Source organism: Crocodylus siamensis, chromosome 2 (assembly GCF_052110815.1).
Source record: "Crocodylus siamensis isolate JL-2025a chromosome 2, ASM5211081v1, whole genome shotgun sequence".
In the NCBI taxonomy this organism is placed as follows: Eukaryota; Metazoa; Chordata; order Crocodylia; family Crocodylidae; genus Crocodylus; species Crocodylus siamensis.
Window position 1 is genome coordinate 211,761,856 of NC_143396.1, and position 25,724 is coordinate 211,787,579.

The 25,724-nt window shown below is 43.7% G+C and overlaps 1 protein-coding gene across 1 annotated transcript in view; it reads left to right on the forward strand.

Moving 5' to 3' along the window:
- The first annotated feature begins 1,740 nt into the window (after window positions 1-1,740).
- Window positions 1,741-25,724, forward strand: part of IFTAP (intraflagellar transport associated protein) — a 73,923-nt gene continuing 49,939 nt past the window's right edge. Inside the window, exons 1-2 of the mRNA XM_090032956.1 lie at window positions 1,741-1,839; window positions 17,516-17,665. Of these exons, the coding sequence (XP_089889082.1) occupies window positions 17,566-17,665 (100 nt within the window). The 5' untranslated portion in view covers window positions 1,741-1,839; window positions 17,516-17,565. The remainder of the gene's footprint in view (window positions 1,840-17,515; window positions 17,666-25,724) is intronic.

Below are 25,724 nucleotides of genomic sequence, written 5' to 3' on the forward strand. Positions count from 1 at the left end.
TTTACGGTCAGAATCTGGAAAAAAGAGACACATAAAACCACATGAGGCATTGCTTAAACAGGGACAGCTTGATTAAATCAACAACCAATTGGCTATGTGACCTTATTAGTTAGTCATGTCAATCCTGCACCTCTGTTTTCCTTTCTGTACAATAGTGACGTTCACTCAGCTTTGTAAAGTGCTTTGAGATCTAGAAATAAAAAATGCAATATATTATGACAGCTAAGTTAAGAACCAAGTAAGACATTACATTTCTATTGCAGTGCCAGAGCTGGGAAAAATACTGCAAAAATCAACGATGCTTTGTCTGAATTTAAAAAAAATGTATTAGAACTGTAACAATGTCTCTCCTCTGCGAACCTATTGCAGAAGAGGTGTACTGGAGATGGGAAGAATACTCACTAAAAGGTGAATACTGAAGGTTATTCGTGGAAAGCAAGTATTGAATATATAATTGTGACTGTTCAAACCAGAAACCTGATTCTAACAGTCCTGTTAGAATTCCTTTGTGCTGGCAGGGAAAGGAAACATACCATGGGGCTTGATCAAGTTTGCATTTTAAATTATTTATGGATGAACTGTAGACCAGGAATTAGCCACAGAAATTATTTAACACAACATTTTGAAAATCACAGTAAAGCAAGCTACAACCTACAGATAGCTTATGAATAGAAAAAAGAAAATAATCCCCTGCAAAATCGTTTGGTTTAATTTTTTTTTGCTGGTTTCTAGCTACCATATCACAGTTGTCTACATCAGCTTCTCTGTGGTGCAACTACAAGTTGCCTCACAATTTAACATGAGTGAACTGAGCAGGTAAGTATTTCCTTAAAGTATATTCAGATTGAATGCAATGTAAGGTAACTGTGGACAGTATTATTAAATTCCTACAAATGCTGGGTAACATTGACTGCATTAATTAGGATTATATCCTGGAACTAATGCAGTTCGTACTGGTAACGGTGGCAAAATCCAGCCTTCCGTTGAGTGGTTTATTTCAATCTACATGGAGGTGTACTACCTTGGTGTGTGTAGCCACAGGACTAACAAAAAGCTACGCACTTACTCCGTTCATCAGGCAATGCTCAGCGATTATAGCAATAGCCAGCTCCCGATCTTTCCTAAAGGCCTGTTTCCTCGTGCCTTTAACAGCAGCCTTGAAATTGCGGGGACTGAGTTATGTTAAGTCTGCCTTGTTGAAAAGGGTAGTGTCAACACTGATGTCAACAGGTAGGCAGTGGTTTTCAACCTTTTTCTTAGGCTCCAGGAGCCCCTCCATACACTGAAGGGGCTGCCTGGGAAAGGCCAGCTCTTGGTTTTTGAGCGATGCTGCAGTGAGATGCTGGGCTCCAGCAGGGCCTGGGTGCTCTAAACTCAAGATTTTTCACAATAAGAGAGCAATTCGGCTGCTGCTGCTGTCAAGAACTCAAGAGAGCCCCATGGCTGTGGATTCCTATATGAAATCTCCGGATTTCTCTTGCCAGTCCAGTTTGCGCACCGATCTGTGCCAAGGACCTCCAGGCACCCCGGGGTGCTGTCACACCCCTGGCTGGGAACCACAGGCCCAGCCATGAGCTCAGGGAGCTGAGTGGAGCCCACCGTGCCCCTGCACCTTGCCCAGGGGCTGAACTCGTACTGCGACCACGAGGCCCATGTCTCACACCCCGCCCACACCCCAGCACTGGACGCCGGCCCCGTTGCCTGCTGGGAAGGGTAGTTCTGTCCTTCGGGACATGGGGCCCTCCCCCCGCGGGCCGGGCCGGGCCGGGAAGGACTACAGCTCCCAGCAGCCCCTGGGTTGCCCTGGGCCTGGCCGAGCGGCTCCGGGCGGGGGAACAGGTCGGCGCGGGGTGCCGGGGGTCGGGCTGGATCCCGCGGGGGTGGGGGTAGGGGCCCTGCTGCCGGCTTGCGCCGAGGGGCAGGCGGCGGCCTTGAGCCCGCTGGCGGCCAGGCACTGGGCTGTGGCACTGCCTGCGGCTAAAGTCTTCCTTGACATGATCAGCATCATCATAATTGTTATTGTTATTATTAATATGATTATGCGGGCCGTTATTGATGTTATTGACATTATTACCGACATTATTATGAATATTAGTATTGGCATTTCCAATATGATTAATATTAATATGCATATTATGGATATTATTGGTGTTTCCAACACTATTATTTTTATTGTTAGGCATATTATGGATATTATGGGTGTTTCCAACATTATTAATGATAATATGCACATCATTGATATCATTGGTGTTTCCAACTTATTATTATTAATAATATGCATATTATTGATATTATTTGTGCTTCAGATATTATGAATATGTATATTAGAGATAACATTGGTGTTTCCAGAATTACTATTATTATTATTAGTGTTTCCAACATTATTGTTATTGATACATGTACTATTGGTGTTTCTGATATTATTATTATTAATAGTAATAAGTGTATTATGGATAGTATTGGTGTTTCCAATATTATTATTATTATTGGTGTTTCCAACATTATTATTATTGATTGAATATTATGCATATTATTGGTGTTTCTGATATTATTATTGATATACATATTAAGGATATTATTGGGGTATCTGATATTATTACTGTACTTTTTTTTAACCATTATTATTAGTGATAGGCATATTGTGGATATTATTGATATTATTGTAGGCATTATTTATATTATTGTGGATATTGCCAGTATTATTGATATTATTCCTATTATTGATGTTATTTTATCATCATCGTTATTATTGGTATGGTTTTTAGTACTACTACTAAAGCTATTATTATTAGATAATATTATAGTGATCATAACTTTAAAATGACAGTACCTTGAATGTAACCATAACTATGACATGATAACCATCATTATAAATGAGAATAACTTTTAAATGATGATGGTGATGCGAGTAGCGTGAGAGTGATGTGGTAGTGGTGGTCCAGAAATGATGCGGGAGGCAAGGATTTCTTCGAGCGATGTCTTTTAATCAGACAAGGCAAGGCAAGGCAAGGCATGGCATTCTCTATTAGGTCTACTTCTCTGATGATGATAATAACTAAAGATGACGATAAAACAGTCTGGGAAATGGTGCTAAATAGTGCATTACCTCCTTTTGGATTGTGGCTCCCTTTTACCACAGTAGGATTGTGCTATATGTTTCCAAATTGTTCTTCAAGTTATGTTGCTTGTTTTGACAGTTCAGAAAACATGAGATGAAAAAGTCATAAAATTTAGTTTAAAAGTCATGAGATTTTGTGGGGGGCAGGAAAGGGGAGGAACTACTAGTTTTTTTTAGTGCTGAAAACTTTAGGGTTCATGGTTTCAGACCTTTACTGGCACTGATAGAACAACCTCACTGAAAGCTGACATCCTTCTGTGGTCACACAACTGTGGGTGTTAAGGTCTTAAGGAAAAACTATGTAGTAGGAGACCCTAAAACCATGAGGAGTGGCAATGTTGAGTGCAACTTCCACCATCTCCTTTGGGATTTCTGTCCTAGACAGAGTTCAAAATCTGTTTTTGTTTGCTGGGTAACTCTGTTGCCTTAGCTTGAAGGTTGTAGATTTCCCAGGATTTGACACCTTTCTCAAAGCTGGTACGACTATGCAAAAAGATCAAGGCCCTGTACTGTAGGTGAAATTCAGCCATGGACCCTATGCATCATTTGAGCTGGTGATCTTTCTTTTGATGGCTTACATGAATGCAGTTAGCCTGGGCTGGCCTTTGTACAAAGATGAGTTTTCCTGTATTAGAATTGGCAGCCTTCACACTGGACGTTAAGCAAAGATCCTCCCTGCCTGTCTCTGGCTACTCAAAGGACAGTGTTTTTAAAGAGGAAGCTGTAACTTAGGTTTACTGGCTAATATTTTCTCTGCCTTTTGCTTTGTGGTTTCTTTGCCTCATTATTTCAGGGGCCTCAGAAAAGTGGTAGATCTTCCACACTGCAGGTACAGCATTTCTTAGGCACATTTTGGGAAAGAGGGAGAAAATTCTCTGAACTTGTTGCCAAAGTGATTTAATCATCGTCTTGCCATTAATTTTACCTTCATATATGCACCGTAAAAATACCTATACCTTACCAATTGTATTATTATAGCATCCACAGTTTTGCAAATTACCTTCCAAATATAAAACAGTATACATCTCTTTTCTGAAAAGTGTATGTTACAGACAAACCTAGATTAGGAATTTGGGGAAAGACATGACTGAAATGAATTGAAGGTGGTGATAGACGCACATCTTGGTGGGCACAAGGTATATTAGCTACATGTTTCTTTTCTGTTACTTATATTAAATTATCTTTTGTTATCTCCCAACAGCAGTTTCTAGGTTTGGTTTCAGAGATCTCACATGCCAACATTAGATCTCTCTTCCACTACACATAAATGAGCAGTTCCATAAGTAAGTGACAGACAGGTTTCTTGTAGGAAGGATTGAGTGGCTGGATCCAAAGCCATTTGAGACAACGGATTTGGATTCGATTTTGACAGAGGAGAGGGTAATGGATTAGGAATGCTCCATAGAAATATTCCCTAGAGAGAAGAAGGGTGGGAGAAACATAGAGATGGCTCTAAGGAAAAAAGGGAAAGTTTGGGATGAACAAGTTTTGGATGACAGTGTTTTTCTGATTGTTCTCTTTGACTATATATGCTAATTGATCAGTCATCTAAGTCACATGGTTTTGTTTCTGCCTTCTGATTAGGCAACTGACACATTTTAAATAGAGAATAAAGGAAAACAAACATCATTATTTAGCATGAATTTTCAACGTGAGTAATAATTTATGCCAATATTCAGAAAATTCCAGTATCCACACCCTTATTCACAAATTTATGGCAGCTGTCAGGATATTAACAAATAACAAATGATTTGATTCCAGAAATGCTAGCAAAGCATTCTGAATAATCTTTTAGTCATGAGAAGGTTTGGAAACCAGTGTGTTTGCTAATTGCATAGCTATGATTTGACTCCCTCAGAAAAAAAGATGCCAGGGTAACAATAAGTCTTACTAGTCAAAGCTCACTGCTGCTTGTCAAATTCTCCCATCAGTCTGCAGGCATTGGTAACTTGGCACAAACATAGATGTTTAGTGCAGGAATTAAAAAGCTATTTGCAAGATTATATTGGTTTTCCTCTCCAGTGGTTCTGCCAATGCAGCATTTGTGTGTATACCCCCCCCCCGCCTTCTTCCTGATGTGCCCAAATCAGACCCCCAAGACTTCTAGGTTGAAAAACAAATGTAGTTCCCAAATTCTGCCTGATCAGATTCCCATCTGGATATCCAGGCAACTGTAAACCACCCAGTAAATGAAGTGTGCAGAAAAGTTTCCTTAACTTCAGCACCCAAGTTTATTTGGGCAAGACAATGAACGTATTGGACCTACCTGGCTGATGGAGGGTTTCTCTTTCTCCTGAAATCTTTCTTTGTAACAGGGAATCAAATATCAGCACTTTATGGAATCTTCTCTGACTGCACAGGGGGCTGTGGCATAGAGAAGCAACCAGGCAAAGGGGAGGGGGGCTCTATATGCTTAGCTTGCAGATGTGTTCCTGAGCACTCATTTAATGTGGCTAACTGGCTGTGACCGTTTTTTTGTTTTGGTTTTTTTTTTCACTTCAGATGGTACAAAAAAGCATCCCATTAGCTTGTACCTTTAGAAGTTTTAACTCTTTCAGGCCATACTAACAGTACGCGTTTGCTAGTTTAGATTGTAAAATCTGTTGGTCAGGTACTAATTTTTCTCCGATATTTGTACGGTACTCAGCTTGGTGGGTTCTTCACCTTTAGCAGGGGTTTTGAAATGACATTTTTGTAAAAAAAATTATAAAAAACTAAAGTCACTGCTGAGTTAAAAAAAAAAATATGGGAAGTTGAATTTCTACAGACTCAGTAGAAAACCCACTTTGACCTGCATATTATTTTTTTCCTTTGAATTTACAGGCTACAATTAGATTATGACATTGAACCTGAACAAAGGAAGCAGTAAATGCATGCAACCCAAGGAGTGGGGTCTGGCTGGAGGTCTGATTCAAAGCCCACTGAAGTAAAAGGAAGCTTTCCAATTGACTTCAATGATCTCTTTGATTCGGACCTAAAAGAAGAATACTGCTTTGTACACTTTTCTTGCATCTTTCATCAGACTTGCTCAGAGCACTTTTCCAGCAAACACTAATTAGCCTCTTAGGTCCTCTGAGACTATTGCTTTTACAGGGGGAAGTGAGGGAAGGAGCTTCAGGGCAAAGAGAAGGTCACATAGTGAGTAAGTGGAAGAAGAAGAAACAGAATTCACAGCTGCCTCAGCCCCCTTCTGTGGTTGGCAGGGCATCGCTACATCTACTGCTGAAATACAGAAGCCTCTGAAAGGGGAACACAGCAGCTGTTTTACATCACATAGTAACTTTGCAAAATAGGTTAGGACAGTCTAGTATTTGAAATTGCAATGAGGATTTAAATAGGAAGAGCGTGAAGTGGAATGTGGTCAGTATATCAGGGTAAATATACTGATCTCTTATGAAAAGCATCATGAAATCTTTAATCACCATAATGCAGATAGGACTGTGGCTTTGTTCTTACTTGAAATTTGACACATCCCACAACAGTATCCTCTGACAGTCATAGCAGCTTATTTCTGCCACAGGAAGGAGATCCCCCTGGTAATGGGGGATTTGTACCACAATGTTCAGAACCAGAATCAAACTTGCCCAAAATTCAGCTGCATACACATCAAATTTATATCTATTTTCAGCAGGACCTACATGGTGTTTGTCAGTTTCCTATCCAAGTGTTGACCCAGCCTGACCCTCTTTAGTTTGTGTGATCAAAAGACAAGGTAGTCAAGCTGCAGAAATCACATACAAATTTCAAAAGAAAATTGAGATTTTTTTCCTTGTGTCTGGCCTAATATTTTAGGTTCATCTTACTCTCCCTCTGTCAGCGTGCCTTATCTTTAGAAAATTGACTGTCTGATATGATTACTTTGGTACAGAGGACAGAGAAATTAAACTTGTCCTGCAACAAAATGCCACTGAAAAGAAATTTGTATTTGATATGAATAGTGTGGTCCGTCTAGTGCTCCTCTTTCTCCAACTGTGATCAGTGGCTATAGAGGAAAGGACAAGAAATCCTGGAGTAAGCAGTTCTGGAATACCTTGCCTACAAGGGAGGTCAGAAAAATGAGGTACAAAATTGTGTCACTTTATTTGACAGTTAAAGGCACAAAACTATGTACTAATAGTATTCAACTGAGAGATCCATTCCTTTAAATCTTGTAGTTTAATAAAAGTAATTTATGTGGCATGTCTTATGCTGCTGACTCAATAATCTGGAAGCATATTGAATGAACTGTTTTTTTTTCTTCCACCAGTATTCATTTAAATTAACATCTTAAATTTTCTTCATCCCAGATATTTCCAAACTTTTGACTGGACAGATGACAAATGTCACAAACATATTGTTAGCCACTGACATGCAGTCACTTCTGAGATGTAACTCCTCAGCTCACTAACTGTACACCACAATATGTGGTGGCAGGCTGGCACAGAGTCAAGGCTAGTTATTCAATTGGGAGGGTATGTTGTTGGAGACAGCTGGAATGTAAATCCCTGGAATTTAGCCAGGACCCTGGGGCTGAGACTTTAGCTTTGGTGAAAGGTAGCATGGGGAGACTTAATGACTTCTGATCAGGATTTCAGCTTTGTGTCTCATCTAAGGATCTAAAGACAGGGGGACAGGGACCTTAAGCCCCGCCTTACTGGGCATTCAGTACAGACACAGGCAAAGAAGTATCCCCTAACATTAGCTTTAGAAGAAGATGAATTTTCTTCAGAGCCCTCATACCAAAGCTGAGACCCCCTACCTGTCTTTAGCTGCATAATCTGAGAAAATTGCACTCCAAGGGATTGTGGTTGCTGTCTTTTAGAAGAACAAATGTGAACAGGAAATGTTACCCTTGTAGCAGGTCCCTAGATTGTCTTTAAGACAGCACTGTCACTGCCATTTGTTACAATTTATAAGGTGCTTAACTCATACAGTATTTCCCAATTCAGCAAGCTCAATATGTTTTACTTGCAGCTAAAGCTGTTTGGCAGTTAGCAGTGCGTCTATAAGGCAGTGATAGCTGGGCCCAGAGTCTTGACAGTATCACACAGTTCAGACCTAAGACCAAGTATTGCACTAATGTATCTATACAGCTCCCATTCAGGCAAACTGGCATGAGTGTTCATTCAAAGTCCTGCTCTTCCTCCCATTGAAGTCAGTGGCAAGTTTCTGGGTGACTTAAGTGGGATCAACATCAGGCCCTGTACTCTTGATAACTACTTTGAATTGACAGTTCTTGTGAGAAGCATCCAAAACATCCATGAATCATTTGAAAGTAGTTCTCATTTGTAACTGAAACATCTGAGCTTTGATCTTGTTCATACCGTTCAGTTGACCTGCACCTGCTTATAACCAGAGCTTTCTTTGAAGTTCATTCCAGGAGCTGCTGTCTCATTACAGGTGGTGGGAGGGGAGGAGATGGGGGTGAGGGGATAGGGAGAGAAGGCCAGGTTACAAGGCAGGGATGTCTAATAGATTTAATGTTATCATCTCCTTAAGACAATGATTATGTCTTCTGATACGTTTTCTTTTAAAAGTGTAAGTCTGCAAACATCCAGCCAACTTGTCAACATACAGAACAGGAATGTAATTTTCTTACCATCGTCTTTAAAGAACACTTTCAAAGTTCCTCTTCAGGAAATCGGGATTCTTAAGGATCACCCACTTACACCCTTTTTATCCCTTCCTCTCAAGGTACAGTATCATGCTATGATATGCAGGGTTCTGTACTCCTTTCTTAAACAGAAAGTATTAAATAAAACAGTGTTAGCTGCATAGACACACAGATGCCCACTTAATCTGAGTTCTGCCTTTGTTTCCTTTCTTCACATCTTGTCTTGAATTTTGCACAGTAGGGTATCAGGCTTACTTGGGTCTCAGGTTAGAACTGGACCATGGTACTCCTTGTGGGCCAGATCAAAGTTGGGCTATATGGCCTGCTGCAGTAGCCTGAGTGGCAGTGGCTGTGGTGCAGGCATCAGTGGGAGTGGTTCAGAGTTTGGTGGCAGTGGGGGTGCTGGGTGCAGCGAGGGTGGTGCACGGTCTGGGGGTGGAGGTTGTGGCACAGGGGGCAGGAGGGTCATAGTCTGGCAGCAGTGGTGTGACGTCCAGCAACAGCAGTTTTGGCTTGCATGCCCACTGGAGCAACGGGCGCAACTTTTGATGCCCCATGGTAGTTTGGTGGGCCTGAGATGTTCTGCGGTTTAAATCTAGCCTGTGAGCTGTATGAACCCCCTGCTGTACAGCATGTAGGACCATCTAGTGGCTGAATGATGTAGGGCAACTAAATGGCATAGTGACTGCGGTGCTTGCTAAGCAGGATGGAGCACTACTTTCTGTGAAATTTCTTCCTCATATTTCTGGGCTCATGCACAGGCTGGAAATAGTATGGATAGTGCATGTTTTTTCTGTCTTACCTGCTAATTGCACTTCTTTTTAGACCCATGTTTAGTTATGTCCTACAATAGTATTATCTCATTATTTATTGCTATAATGTAGCAAATCTGTACCTAATGAGGACTTCATGGTCATCAGTAAGTTGAACTAGTTGAACAAGACAGTGGGACAGAATTCAGGTAAGATACCTTTGTTGCCAGAGTGCTGGCTCCAGCTATTCAAGTTAAATGAGAATCTGTTCTAATGGTAACATAGGGCCCATGACACCCACGTGACCAATGGTGTTTGTGTTCACCAATCTCAGTAAGCCTGCACAAGTCTGTCTAACAGTCTATGGGATTTTATGGTACTGTTATTAGGGGCAGACTGGCATTATGCTGGGATTGCTCTATAGGGGGTAAATAACCCACTGCAGTAGCTTGGGAGGGACGCATCTGGGGACTTGGGGATGTAGAGTTTAATTTTAGGTCAGCCTGCTGCACTAGGAAGAGAATACAGTTTTTGGATACTACACCTGGTATAGAGTATGTTTGCCAACACTGCCACATGCCTAAGGCTTTATCTGCTTCCCATGCTGTGCTGCCTAACTGCATGTAGAAGGGACGTAGCAGACCTATGGAACCTATTTTTCCTTTACCTTGCCCAAAGGGAGTCCCTGGAACTCAGATCTTATTGTTGCAAGACCATAGTATATGAGCTTTATGGATGAAATGTGCTTTAGAAGCATAAGCTGCTTATCTCTGTCACCTTAACTAGATAAGAATAGATTTTGGTTTTATGAACTGTTTTTTGGAACTGGGTATTTCAAGGTGCTGTAGAAAACAATGACTGAGTCAGATAAAGATAGTACAGTGACTGCAGGGAAATATATTATGTGCTAGATAGTGCATAAGACAGTTGCAGTGAGTCTAACACATTCACATTTAGATTTAGGACAGTGACTATATATTTTGGTATGCATTCCATCTACATCAAGAGTATTCAATAAATAATTTACTAATGAATAACCAGTTCTTAATGAGGATTATTTTTGACAGATCTAAGCTTAGAGCATTAAAACATGACTTCCCCTTTGGATGATTCTCAAAAAGTCTATGCCACGTGATGCAGCAGTGGATTATTTTTTTTTGAATAGTAAAATTGTGTAGGGCTTTTCTGTGTGGAGTTGATTAATGATACTGTCTCAGTTTAAAAGTTCGAAAGTTCATTTTCCTTTTATTGGTTTTAAAAAATATATAATGATTTTAAAAGACAAACCAGTGCTCAAGAATATAGTGTGAAATAGGAAGCCAGCGTTTCACAACTACTACATTTTTCATTGTTTAATGGAATTAATAACTGTGTAATTGAAATCATGCTAATACTCAGCTGACCTGCCTCTGTGATTCAGTGCAGACATTTTTGGTTTGGTTTAGACAGCTGGGAGGAAGACTACATTTTGGGAAATAGAATTGATTCTGCACAATCTGCAGATGATCAGCAAGTCTTAATGAGTGATGGCCTCAAGAAACCTAAATACAGTAACTTGAATGGATGAGCAGGAAAGAAATGCAAATTTTGAAGAAGGAAGAAAATACAGCTTCTTAAATGTACCATTTTCAGAAACACTTTTCTCTTTTACTATGCAGAGCTTCCAACATAAGGGTAGGGTTCAGGAGTCTTTGACATCCTGTTCCCACCATGAAAAACTTCAGAACTCCTTTGCAACTCCAATAAGGAAAAATATAATTAATGGCAAGACAGTCAGCAATAGCGCACACTGATCTACTTGGAACTGGATTGATTCACCAGTGCATTTCACATAGGCTATCAAACAACTGTTGTGTGACTGATTTTTGGTCACTATCAACTAGATCCGTATTTCATCCGGTGACCTAGCACTTAGGCTAGGGACAGACATTCAAAAAGCTGGAGCCTGAATTGATTCAGCCTTTGCAGGTTAGTCTAACCTGCCTAGGCTGAACCGGTTTGTAACAGGACAGACATTCGCTATGGACAGAGGCAATGCAGGCACATGCCTGAAGTTGCTTAGGCCAGGAGCTGCGGTGCTAGAGCAGGCCCTTGGTTGCAGGGAAGCTGTGTGGGGAGGCATGGCCAACCCAGGCTGAACTGGCCGGCGAGGGGTTTAATTCCCTCTCTATCTTACCGGCAGGAACCTGAGCTGGGTCTGCTGGGCGCTCCCCCCTCGCTGCTGCAGCAGCAGGCACCATGGTCTCTGAGGCAGAGGGGGGCAGGGTGGAGAGTTAGTCTTCCCTCGACTGACCCCAGTCTGCCCACCCTCGCTGCCATGCTCTCCTCCTCCACCCAGGTTCCCTGCCTGGCTGTGTCCCCGCCTCGCTGCTGCAGCAGGAGGGGGCAAGGCCCTTGTTGGGGGCAGCAGCCCCTGTCGTAAAATGGGGGAGAGAGGCCCTTCCTGGTTGGGGCACTGCGCTGTGCTGTGGGGCTGGCAGAGCTGCGGCAGCATGGAGGTCCAGAGCGGGCCAGAGCCCTGCAAGCCCCCCAGCATGCTGCCATATTCCCAACAGCTCTGCCAGGCCTGCAGAGTGGTGCTGCTGGGAAGGGGCTTATGCTCTGTGAAGTGGTGACAGGCTGCTGCCCATCACTGTCACTCACTCACTGCTTGCTGTTCCACCTGCCAGGTGGGGATGGGGATGGATATGGCCCCCACTGCTTGGTCTGTGCGCAGGGCAAGCCCCCTCTGGGCAGGAGGAGGATTATTCAGCCACTGACCCCAACCACAGGCCTAGCAGTAGCTGCAGCTGGGCTGGGCAGACAGTGGCCATCTGAATAAATCTCCTTCTGCCCAGTGGGGGCTTGCCCCAAGCATGGAGCGGCCATCGGCGTTGAAGTGGGGTCTGCCCGGGCTGGCTCCTGCTGTTGCTTTGTGCTCAGGTCAGCTCCCTCCTTGTAGGAGGAGGCTTATTCGGAGGCTGGCCCGGAGCACAGAGCGGCAGCTGCAGCCGTGCCAGGCAGACCCTGCTTCAATGCTGGCAGCCGCTCTGTGCTTGGGGCAAGCCCCTGCTGGGCAGGAGGAGGCTTATTCGGATGCTGGCTGCTGGCCACTGGCACTGCATTTGCATTGGGGTCTGCCTAGCACGGCTGCAGCTGCTGCTCTGTGCTCCGAGCCAGCCCCCTCCTGCCTGGAGGGGGCTTATTTAGCCACCGGCTCCAAGCAGAGGCCAAGCGGCAGTGCCAGCAGCCAGAGGTCCTTGGTTTAACTTAGATCAGCAAAGGGGCCTGGGACAGATATTGCATAAACTGGTTTGACCCAAATCATTTAAGTCTGATACTACATTCAACTAGATTAATCTCAAACTGGTTTCAGCCATTTTCAAAGTGGTTTATGTGCACTGAACGTCTGTTCTGTTACAGGTTTAAACTAGTTTTTGATCACTTAAACCAGTTTCTGTGTAATGTCTGTTCCTAGCCTTAAAGGCCCTATATGGGCCCCATTTCTTCTGCAGCCTATTTTTTCCTCCTGCAAGGTAGGGTCTTGAGTTCAATAGGAGTTGTTCCTTGTCTTGCATGGGATCAGTTAGGATGGATGACAACGGTGACTACAAACTTCCTGTTTTGTTCTGTCTGTTCTTCAGGTGGGACGGTTTCAAAAGGCATATAAATCATTTATTTAAAAGAAATATCCTGAGAATAGAGCCTATTAAACTTATAAATCTGGAGTGATTCTCAAGAATAATTTGAAGTTAGTAGAAAGTTCATCTCTAATGTCTGAGGCATAGTGTGAATTGGATTTATGTCCTGGACTTACTCATTTTTAGGACAGTTTCAAATGTAGTGTAGCTCATAAATGAAAATGTTGGCTTGTCTGGTTTCCCTTGTTCACACCACAAAACTTTTGCATAGGTTGACACTTTTTGACAACCACTAGGCTTTATTGAGAGACACTTGGGACTGAAATTGAAAGGATGTAACAGATTGTCAACTAGAATAAAAATGAGCCCATATAAGAATCTTAATAAATAGACATACAGATTAGAAAAAAGAGTTATCACAGTTTTCCTAACAAATTATCAGCTAAAAACAATCTGTTAATTTTGAGAGTGCTGAAATTCCTTGAAGTGTCAGATCCATTGATTTTCATTATCTAGACCAACATGACATAGAAGTCAACACTTCTGCAGGGCACCTGGAATTAGGGTGAGGAGATCATGGGTGTGGAACCCAAGTGCAAAACTATCTGTATCTTTCAAAGTGTGAAAAACTGGAAGTCCATTGTGCTTGATGGAGCCTAATGTTTAATGAGGATCCATTTGACTCGTCTTGCTCATCATATGCTATTTCCAAGAGAGAGAGACTGGGGACAACCCCATGCAAATTTACTGGAGCATCCTTGGGCTTTTATTGTATCTTTGGGCCCTCTCTAGTTTTATTGTTGGGTTTCTGGATTTAAATTCTTCACTAAAATAGCAAAGTTCTAGTAAAGGTGGCCGTATTTATGAATTGTTCAAATTACATATTTCATTTCTGTAGCCAAAATGAACATTTTAAGCTTTAGTGTGGGTAAAGCAAAACTAATCACATTTACACTCCTGTAAATCTGGAGTAACTGTTGATTTCAGTGGAGCTACTGGAGATTTATGGCTATAAGCAAGGTAAGCATTTGGTCCATTCTTCTGCAGAGAAACCTGAGAAAGAAGTGCCTTTTTGTCAAGCTTGGAAATGACTGGGAAATTTTCTCTCACATTTTTAACAAGCAGGACTAGAATCAGTTGCATTTGTCCCTGTAATGAATGCATATTATGCACCTTAGGTCTGATGGGAGATGCATAGGTCAGGCCCAGGACAATGAAACTAGGTTGCATTAAGTCTTTTGAGATTACTTACTTGTTAAGGTTTTTTTTTTTACTAAGATTTAAGGCAGAGTATATTTCACTTTTTGTCCTTGGCACCCACAATTAATTCTTCATGAAGCTGGGGTCTGATATTTTATCAGTAGTATTTGGCTGGGCATCCTTCCAAGGGGGTCAATATTTCATCTTCTCTCCAACTGTAAAGATGGACCCAGAACTAAGATTTTGTCTTCAGGCCTTGGGCCACTGCTGCCCTGCAACTTTTGCTACAGAACACGTTCACACCTAGAGTGGAATGCCCTGTGCACTCAGGGCCAGATCCATGGGTGACTGGTGCCTCCTGAGTCAGGGTGTCAGCAACCGGGGTGTGGGGGGTCCCACTGCCACTGATCTTGCTGACCCGCAAGTGGCTGCGGTGCACTGGTGACACTTCAGGGTGCGCTGCTACTTCTGGATGAGCGTGATTGGCCACGAGGGGAACCCTTCTGGCGCCTCCACTTCCTGGCTGGCAGTCTCAGGGCAGGCACCAGTGCTCTCCCCTGCCCAGGAACACTGGCTGTCAGGGGGTGCACCAGCACTGTCAGGGGATGCACATGCTCCCCTATGCACCCCCTACACGTTGCCACTGGGCAGATCCAGAATGGGTGCAATGATGCAGTCATACCTGCCTTTTAGACCATGCCACAGGAACAGCAGCTGAGGACTTTAAGTTCCCAAAGTAGATAAAAACCCTGTTCCGCACTCTTGGCATCCTGTCCCTTCCGTTCTGTGCTCAGTGGTACCTCTCTTCCTTTCCATTCCCCCAACCCCCTACGTCTGCTGCTGCTGGTGTCCCCTCTGTCCGTGGCTCACCTCGGGATGGGGAGAGCTTCAGAGCTGTTCCTGCCCCATTCCAGCTGGGCCCTGTGGGGAGTGGAGCTCAGCTGGTGGCAGCAGCACTCAAGTGATTATGAGGTGGGCAAGGGCATCACTCTACAAGCCAACACAAAAGCTGTATCTCAAGGTGATAATTAAAGTTGCAGAGGGCAGTGGGGAGTTCACGGGCTGACACAGCAGGCATTTTATTCCTGGTGACTTGTTGGCATCACTTAAACTCTCTGTTTTGCCATATATAATGTGGGCATATTAATTTTTGGCACCTACCTTGCCGGATTACTGTGAAGTTTAATTCATTAATACTTGCAGAGCCCTGAGAGCTCTCTAGTAGGTACTGTGGTAGGGTAGGACATTGTTGTAGTAGTTATTGTAGTTATTATTTAGTTCCTTATTAAAGAATGAGGTTGGTTAACAAAGACCTTATAATGCCCCCTAGTCTTTTGCACAAAGAAATATACTTAGAGTAATGACTCTAATAACTGAACAGTAATGAAAAATAAAAAAGGCATCGCTTCCTTCTGAAAACCACTAGAATTTGCATAAACTACTTTGACTGTCTGGTAAATGCTTATATGCTCGGTCAGTCCCTAGAGGGATTAATATTAGCTTGTTTTTAGTGAAACTTTATAAAAGCGTTGTGTATTTTTGGGCCATGTGTATTTTTTAACTTCAAAACAATAATCTCTTCTGCCAGTCAACAGCACACCAAAGTTAGGATAAGACATGAAAAAACATGGCTTACTTTGTTGTTGTGGTTTGAGTGTTCCTTGTTCAATCTGCTTTAACTATGAATCAGAAAATAACGGTTGAAAACCTACCTTGTTTGGAATCAACTGGATTCAGTGAATACAGGATTTTGTCTGATAAACTATTTCTTACTGTTGTTATAAATTAGGTATTGGATTTACAGGAGTCAAGATGCCCAGCGCCGCATGAAAAACAAAGTGTACAGCATATCTAATAGTCATTAACATTTATTGCAATTGTGTCTACAAATGGTATTTTCATATATGTGACTAAGTTACCTCTTGAATGCAGAACTGTAGAACTGTATGCAAAATGACACATCTGTTTATTAAACTTGGACTTATATCCTTTGGAAGTCAGGCCCTTATGTATACTGAATGCTGTTATTATGATGATTATTACAATTATTAATGGACTTTACATAGCTTTCTGAAGTGCTATACACATTAATTTGGACACCACTAAAACAGAGCTTCCTTGAGGCTGTTGTTTTTCTTACGCTTTGTAAAGGCAATCAAGATGGGCTGGGAAGTAATAGTTGGTAACCAGAAAGTAGTGACAGGGCACTAGCTCTTAGCATTTGTTCAGTCTTTTAGCTAGAGACCATGCTTTCCTAGGTGTATACAGTACCTTCAATAATGCACCCCAATCCCTATCTAGGGCATAAAAATTGTAGCAACACATTCTTTCATGATATAGTGGAATGCTTTGATGATATAGTGCTTTGATGATATAGTGCAAGATGCATCTGTTAAATGAGCTGGTGGATTAAGTCCAGATTTCCACTGTACAGGTATACCTATCATACAATCCAACACAATGACTAGCTTCTGGGCTATGCCTGTGTTTGCACAGTGTAGTGCTGAGCAAAGGTACCCAACCTAACTGTAAGTATCCCAGAAACAGCATACCTGTGTTATACTGGTGATCCACCCAGGCAGATATGCACTGCTTTGCAACAGGGCTTATTAACCCTAGGCAAAGTGCTGTCCTAATGTGACTATACTATTTTTTTTTATCCAATTAAATTCTCGGGTATCTATCTGTTACTGCATTATGCCATTTATATATACACTAAATAACACCCTTTTAGCAAAAAAGCCCCAAAAACAAACAAAAAAATTTCCGCCAGGGTTGGCTAGGCAGTGATACTAAACTACCTAGACATGGATCCTCAAGAATAAAGTAGAAAGCACGTGCCAAGGTGTCTCGAGAAAGGCATATTTCATCCCCTGCCCAGGAATACCTGTTCTGTGGATACAAGTGTTTAGTCTTTAAGGATGACAAACCAGGACCTGTCACCTAAATAAAGCTGGAATAACTGTGTCCTTGATCTGGCTAATGACCTTTCATGGGTAAACTCCTGTGCTAGTTTAGAGTCCTATTGAAGGGTTCAGGAGCATCAGAAAGAACAAACTCTTGGCATTGTAATGCTAACCCGCCTTGTGAAAGTTAGAGAACTTGTTTCTGTAGTCTAAAAATAAAACCCAAACAAATCCTCAGACTCCCTAAACTCCAATTTGTTTTCTTCCTGTAGAAAAAAAAGAAGTCTTAAAGTCACACTGTTTACAGCTTTCCTTTTTTATTGCAGATGAAGCCTGTCACAACGGATATGCCTGTTTGACTGTCAGGGTTGTGATCATGGAAAAGCAACCATTAAACAGCATCCTTGATCAGTTTATCAATAGCCATGAGCAGACATATGAAGAGTTTCTAGGCACGTTCACTTATCTTTTGAAAGGTATGTCAACTTCCAGAATCTCGCAGAACAAATTCAGTTCGCAAAGTGCAATCTTTTTCAAGTATAAAGAGAGATAACCTTGTCCACTGGGTAGGGTACTGACCAGCAATCTCAGAGACATGGGTTCTCTTTCTAGTACCACCTTAACCTGCTGCATACCCTTGAGTGGGTCATTTCAGTTCTCTTCTCTTTCATTTTCCCTGCTGCTTTTTCCTGGGTTGCCTGTTTAGATTATAACATCTTGGGGACGGACACTGGCAGTTACTATGTGTATGTACAGTACCTAGGACAGTGAGTACTTAGACTTGACTAGGGCCTCAGATTATCATTATCTGGAATGATAATAGGTTAGGTCGGTGGGTGTTTGGTTGGTTTTTTTCCCTGTTTCTTTAATGATATGGTACTTTGAGAAACCTGGCGGTTGTCTCATTTTGTTGTTTGAGCTAAAGATCACCTTAGAAATCCACAGCATCACCATCATTAACCACGTTAAATAGATTGTTAGGGCCTGAACATAATGCTAGATGTCCATTATGTAAGAAGTCAGGAATCTTTCTTGGACCTGCATTTCATTGTGGTTTAGGAATGTGGAAGACACTGAGCCAGAATTTTTCTACTTTGAGCAACTTCAGGTAATCATTATTCAGCTGACAATATAGATTTTGTCCCTCCTATATTTCAGAATTTTTGGCTGCAGTGTCTCTCACTGAAATCAAGTGAAATCAAGTTGATTAGATCAGAACCTCAGGAATTATATTCATTAAAAATTAATCCTTTTATTTTGAAGACATGCAGTAATACAAGATGGCCTGTGGCTTATGGTTGTGTGAACACTGATTTTATGAACACTGATTACACGTATTGACCAAGCTATGATATTTACTAACTCAGTCCTCTGAGTAACTTGGGTCAGTGAGGGATGAGTTTGGTCAAAACAGAAGACCTTAGACTGAATGAGGATTTTAAGTTTTTTTCTTAGATTTGCATGGTTTCTGAATTCAGTGAGCATTAGTGCAACTTAAACAGCCTCCAAGATTTGAATAGGGAAGTTCAGCTCTGGGTGCAAAATATGTAGCTCAGACTCATCTCTAATGAGCACAGACCTAGGGATTCTTTAAATCGGTTTTATAAAATGAATATGTCAGTTTGATATTGCCGAATTACATTGCTTGCAACCGCAGTTGTCTATTAAGAGTGATATCCCTATATTATTCCAGAAGTAATGTATTTTCCAGTTACACCATTTGGCATGATCCATTGATTGGCACTCAGAACCCTGCTCTGTCCTTGTCCTTCAGGCAGAACTGAGTATCAGTCACAGGCATTGAAGCAGAAAACCAGTCAGGGGGAGTGGAAACTGCTCGTGTGGCAGGCTTCCTTTCCCAGACCCAGAAAACCAAAGGAGAAATTCAGACATTGGAAAAGATTAAGTAATTAAAATTTGCTTCTGGTACAAACCCTACTACTTTGTGTTGAGCTTGTTTAACTGAGGAGAACTGAGACCTCAAGTATAGGGAACAGATCACCTTGCAAAAAGCTACAGGATGTATCTCCGTTACATTGATACTCAGTACAGCATCTGCCTCCAAATATATGCATATAAAACATAACTGGAGTTCCAGCTGCAATAAATGATTGTACCAGCACAGGAAACTGCATTTCTAAACAAAATAACTTGGGTTGCTTTTTTTTCCCCCTTTCAAAATACCCAAAGGCACTGGTTCACATTATAAACTAATGACCTGCAAAAATTCCACTTAAAGCACAAAGCCTTTCAGGGCTGGAACAGTGTGAAATGCATTTTAAACTATCACATTCCTATTTTCTTTATTTTGCACTCACATATCTTGAAAAATAGTCATTCAGATTTTAATGAAAATAATTTAAAAGGAAAATGGGGTGGCTCAGGCTGTATCTGATACTAGGGCACAGCTTTTTCACTTTCAGGTCATGAGTTCAAATCCTAACTATTACCAGATTTTAAAAAATGACCCGTGATATTTGCAAGATTAAATCTGAATGCACAGTTTCTATGATTATATCTTTGGAGACCAGGCACTGCAGTATTAAGCACTGTGCTCAGACATTTTTAGACATGTAATAACCATATGTATGCATAAATATCCAATATGGCTATGCCCTTGTGTGTGCAAAGGTATACACACTTCTATATGATGATTTCTGCATGAGGACTTAGTACTTTGTTTAAATAATGATTTTCCTTGAAAGTTACTGCTATCTAAAGGCTCTTTGCTGGTCATATGGTCAGAAAAACAGGGTAGAAAGAAACCCCAAAAGCTTCTTAGAGTGTTCAGTGTATTGAAGATGTGAGCTACCCTGAAATATTGTATTATGTTTAGATTTATATTTATGTTGACATTCTCCTATTGACAGTGTTTTAAACCTCTGTTCCTTTTAAGTTGAGGAAGCTGAATATTAATGGAATTTAGCACTTATCTTCTTTGGCTATATTAAAAGTATTTGTTTCCAAGAAAGAAAAAAGAATACCGATTTTGTAATATTGTCTGTCTTTTACATTACCCTCTGCCATGGTCTACAGAACTGGATAGAGATTCTATTATTATTATTATTATAATAATACTCCAAGTTAAAAGTCTTCTAGTAGCTTAATTAGGCTAAATTTTAGAATGGAGAAACTAGGATCCTATAGCTTTGTATGGTTTATCTAGCAATAATTCTGTTTTAAGTGTCCCATGAACTCTTGCTAGGGGAAAAAACAACAACATATCTTTAGTACAGGCAATTAATCTTCCTGATTTGGGAAATACCAAGGGTAATCATCCTGAATCCAGAGTCTATGGGTGTTTATACATGTGCTCTGGGAGTGAGGGGTGGGGGTGGACTTTAATTAGAGTGGCTCTGAGAGCCACTCTGATTAAAGTGCCCAGAGCATCACATCTATCAGTTTTCTTATGCTGCAAAATGGTGGCGGGGGTTCTTAGCTAAAGCTTGTTGAACGAGCTTTAGTTAAAACACCCATGGCACCATTTTTCAGTGTGGGGATGCTGATACAAGTGATGCTGGAGTCTGCTGGAGCACAGTATTTACCACGCTCCAGCAGACTTGATTAATTAATTACAGCACATTGGAGCAGCTTTGCCGCACATGTATAGGTGCTGTATAACACTAAAATTGACTTGCTGCTTTTGGGAGAATGAGAGTTCAAAAACCAGTTGACTAGCACAACTAACTTCTATCAAAACTTAGAATGATGGTAAGTAGATGGTTCAAATTTGTTAAACATCACTTCAGAAAGAGTAAACTCAGCATTTTAAACATCTGCAGTCCTGCAAAAATGACTCAGATTTTGAATATATCATCTTTCAGAAATTCACAATATGTGGCAGTACTCCATGCATAATTGGTGGAAATGTTAATAGTTTTTATTGATCCTTTTAAATAGGTGGGCAGTTGAGATTAGCCTTCAAGGTGTCCTTGAATCTCTTCTTTTGCCTACTTCTAGAGCAGTGACCATTGGTGGGTTGGGAGTGTAGGACTTGTTTAGGGAGCTGGTTGTCAGGCATCCTTATGACATGTCCTGTCTAATAGAACTGGTGCCATATAAACATGGCTTCATTACCAGCCAGAATTCTGTCTTCTGCTCTTCTAATTGATATGGAGGATTTTCCTAAGACATTACTGATGACAACATTTCATAGAATCATAGAAGTAGGGTCAGGAGGGACCTTGTAGATCTTCAAGTCCGACCCTCTGCCTGGGCAGGAGAAAAACTGGGCTCAAATGACTGCAGCCAGGTAGGCATCAAGCCTCTTCTTAAACACCCCCAGGGTAGAAGCCAGCACCACTTCCCTTGGAAGTTGGTTCCAGCTCCTAGCCACCCTGTTATGGATGTCTAATCTAAACCTACTCTCCAACAACTTCTGGCCGTTATTCCTTGTTATGCCAGGGGGCGCTAAGGGAAACAGCATCTCCCCCAAACCCTTCTGGTCCCCCCTAGTGAGTTTATAGACGGTCACCAGGTCCCCCCTCAGCCTTCTCTGGTGAAGGCTGAACAGGTTCAAGTCCCACAGTCTCTCATTGTAGGGTCTGCCCTGTTGTCCCCGGATCATGCGGGTGGCCCTCCTCTGGACCCTTTCAATGTTGTCCACATCCCTCCTGAAGTGCAGCGCCCAGAACTGGACGCAGTACTCCAGCTGTGGCCTGACCAGTGTTGCATAGAGGGAGAGGATCACCTCCTTGGCCCTGCTTGAGATGCACCTGTAGATGCATAACAAGGTCTGGTTAGCTCTGCCAACCGTGACCTCACATTGTCAGCCCATGTTCATCCTGGAGTCAGTAATGACTCCAAGATCCCTTTTTGCCTCTGTGCTCTCAAGAAGGGAGTTTCCCATCTTATAAGTGTGCTGCTGGTTACTACTGCCCAAGTGCAGCTCCCTGCACTTGTAAGTATTGAAACACACCTGGTTTTTGTTAGCCCATTCCTGTAACCTATCTAGGTCTTGCTGCAGTCTTTCCCTCCCTACTAGCGTGCTCACCTCACCCCAAATTTTAGTATCATCAGCGAATTTAAACAGGGTGCTTTTCACCTCATCGTCCAAATTGCTGATAAAGAGATTGAACAGCGCGGGCCCAAGGACCGAGCCCTGGGGGACTCCGCTGCCCACTTCCCCCCAGGTCGAATATGAGCCGTCCATCACCACCCTCTGAGTACAACCCTTCAGCCAATCTGCAATCCATCTGATGGTGTAGGCATCAATGCCACAGTTGCCTAGTTTTTTAATGAGGCTGGGGTGGGAGACGGTGTCAGAGGCCTTGCTGAAATCCAGAAAGACTACGTCCATGACGACACCTGCATCCAATGCTTTTGTGACCTGATCATAAAAGGCAATCAAATTGGTCTGACAGGACCTGCCCCTACTGAAACCATGCTGGTTGCCCTTGAGCATCATCCCTGAAGCCAGCCCATTGCAGATGTGCTCCTTGATGATCTTCTCCAAGAGTTTCCCTAGGATAGAGGTAAGACTGACAGGCCTATAGTTGCCTGGGTCCTCCCTCCTCCCTTTTTTAAAGATGGGGTCCACATTGGCTATCTTCCAGTCTCCTGGCACCTGGCCCGAGTACCATGAGCACTCGTAAAGCCGTGCCAAAGGCCCTGCAATAACTCCTAGTAGCTCCCTCAACTGCTTGGGTTGGAGAGCATCTGGACCTGTTGATTTGAACATGTCTAGCCCCTCCAGAAGCTCTCTAACCCAACCTGAGGTCTGGAGGCATTCCCCTCAAGTCTGTCTTGCATCATGGTGGGGAAGTCCTGGTCCCTGCACAAGAAAACAGAGGTGAAGAATTGGTTAAAGACGTCTGCTTTCTCCTCTGGCGCAACTACCAGATTGCCCAGAGGATCTTGCAGGGGCCCCACATTTTCTGGTGCCTTCTTCATCCTCCTTATATATTTGAAAAAGGACTTTTTGTTATCTTTGATCTTGGACGCTAGTCCTAGCTCTATGTCTGCTTTAGCTTTCCTGACAGCCCCCCTACAGGCCCAACCAGAGGAGGTATACTCGTCTTTAGAGATAGCACCCCCCTTCCACTGGTTGTACACCGCCTTTTTGGCAATCAGGCATTCCCAGACCCCCTTGGTGAGCCTGGGGGGCTTTTGGGCACTCCTGCCCCCCTTGCTTCTTGTTGGGATGGTCACCCCTTGGGCCCTGAGTATCATCTCCTTAAGGAACGACCACTAATTTTGGGCACTGAGCTCCCCTGCTCTTGAGAACCCCAGTGCCTCTCCCACTAATCTCAACTTGTTGAAGTTGGCCCTTTTGAAATCTAGGGCTACTGCCTTGCTGCAGGCCCTTGACACCCTGCGCTGGATGGTGAATTCCAGCAAGCGATGATTGCTATCACCCAGGTGGTCAAGAACCTGGAGGCCCGTTACTAGGTTGTTGCCTGTGGCCAGGACCAGGTCCAACAGGGCATTTCCTCTGTGCACCTCCTGAATTAAGTGGAGGTCTGCTATCTCGGCCAGAAACCTCCTGGAATGGTCTGACCTGGCTGACTGTTCCTCCCAGCAGATGTCCGGGTAATTTAAATCACCGATGGCAAGTACATCCCTTGCCTTAAGTGCCTCTGCAAGCTGGCCTGAAAATTCCCGGTCCAGCTTCTCCCCTTGGTTGGGTGGTCTGTAGTAGACCCCCACTGTCAGATCCCTCTCCCTACGGCCCCCTTGTATCTTGACCCAGAGCAGTTCAGCTTGCCCCTCCTCTGACCCCATTCTGCTGGCAAAGGTTGTGTATTGCTCTTTGACACAGAGCACCCCCACCTTTCTTTTCTTCTCTATCCTGCCTGTAAAGCCTATAGCCCCTAGTGCTAACTGCCCAGTTGTGGGATGAATCCCACCACATTTCTGTAAGCCCTATTATGTCTGGGTCTGAACTGGCTATTCTGAGGGCGAGTTCCTCCTGTTTATTTCCCATACTACGAGCGTTGGTATATAGGCATTTAAGGCCTTGCCTACCTGCGTGTGCCACCCCCCAGTTGGGGAGACTGTCCGGACCCCTGTTTCTTACCTGGGCACTCCTTGCATTTGTCACCTGTCTTGCTTGGGTGGTGTCTCCTTGTCTTCCTGTGGCCCTCTCCCCCGGTGAGGCTAGTTTAAAGCTTGCTGTACGAGATCAGCCAACCTGGAAGAGAAGACACGCTTCCCTTTAGGAGAGAGGTGAAGCCCATCCCACCCCAGCAAGTCCCCCGCCTGAAAGCATGGGTCATTATCTAGGAACCCAAGGCCTGCCTGGCGGCACCAACTGCATAAGCGCTGGTTGACTTCACCAGTGCAGGCCCCGTGTCGCTGTCCCTGCCTACTCACTGGAAGAAGAGAGGAGAATACCACCTGCGCCCCCGTCTCCTTAAGCTTGTCCCCCAGAGCCTTGAAATCCTTCATAATGCGGTCAGGGTTGCCCCTGACCGTGTCATTCATCCGCACGTGGATGACAACCATGGGGTACTGGTCTGCAGGTCAGATGTAGACCAGGATCCTCTTTGTGATGTCCCTAACCTGAGCCCTAGGCATGAAGCAGACCTCTTGTGTCATGGGGTCAGGCCGGCAGATGGGATCTTCCAGTCCTCGTAGGATGGAGTCTCTGATAACGAGGACCTGGCGTTTATTCCTGCTGGTGTTCGCTTTCTGCCCATTCTTTGTCATGTGGGGCGTGGCATCGTCCCCACGGAGCCAGTTTCTCTGTCTTTCTCCATCACAGCCGCCAGGGCATCAAACCTGTTCCCCAGGTGAACCTGGGGAGCTTCCACCACTCTAGGCCTAGCAGCTCTGGATTTGGACACCTTCTGCCACTCCTGTGTTGGATGCATCTCCCATGGGGGCTGTACAGTGGGCGACTGGGCCTGCAGAGAACAGAAATAAGCATCAATTTCATCCTCTGCATCCCTGATCCCCCTCAGCCTGGAGCTCCCTCACCTGCTCCTCCAGGGCCGTAAGTCGTGCACAGGAGGGACAGGCAAGGGGACCACCGGGCCCCACCCCCCAGGGCCCCACCAAGCCCCCCCCCCACAGATGGGGGCAAGGGGCCACCGACCCCGCCATGAGCTCCATCTGGGTGGAGGCCTCAGAAGAGCCCATGGCAGGCGGCAGCACCCGGGCAGGGCTCCTGGCAGCTGCGCTCTGCATTTGCACCATGTCTGCAGAGCTGCGCCTGCTGCTTTTGCTCACTGGAGGTGCCGCTCTGGGCAGCTACCTCGCACCCGCCTTATGTGAATGCCGGCCCTCTTAGGTCGCCTGTCAGGCAAGCTAAGAGGGCTCCGGAGGGCTTCCCTCTGGATCCGCCTCAGCTGTGCTGTACCCTCTGCCCCACTTACCTTAGGGGGAAATCAGCTGTTGCTGCCCCCGCCGCTGTCTCCTCCCCAGCCTTAGCCGTCGAAGGTGATACACGTGTATCAGGTGGATACACGTGTGGCACATGTGCACCCTGCTCCCTCTGCTTCTGCTCCCCAACTGCAATTTCAGAGCTTTCAGATGTTTCTAATCTGATATCCAAGTTTCACACCCATACAATAGACTAGGGATGACAACAGC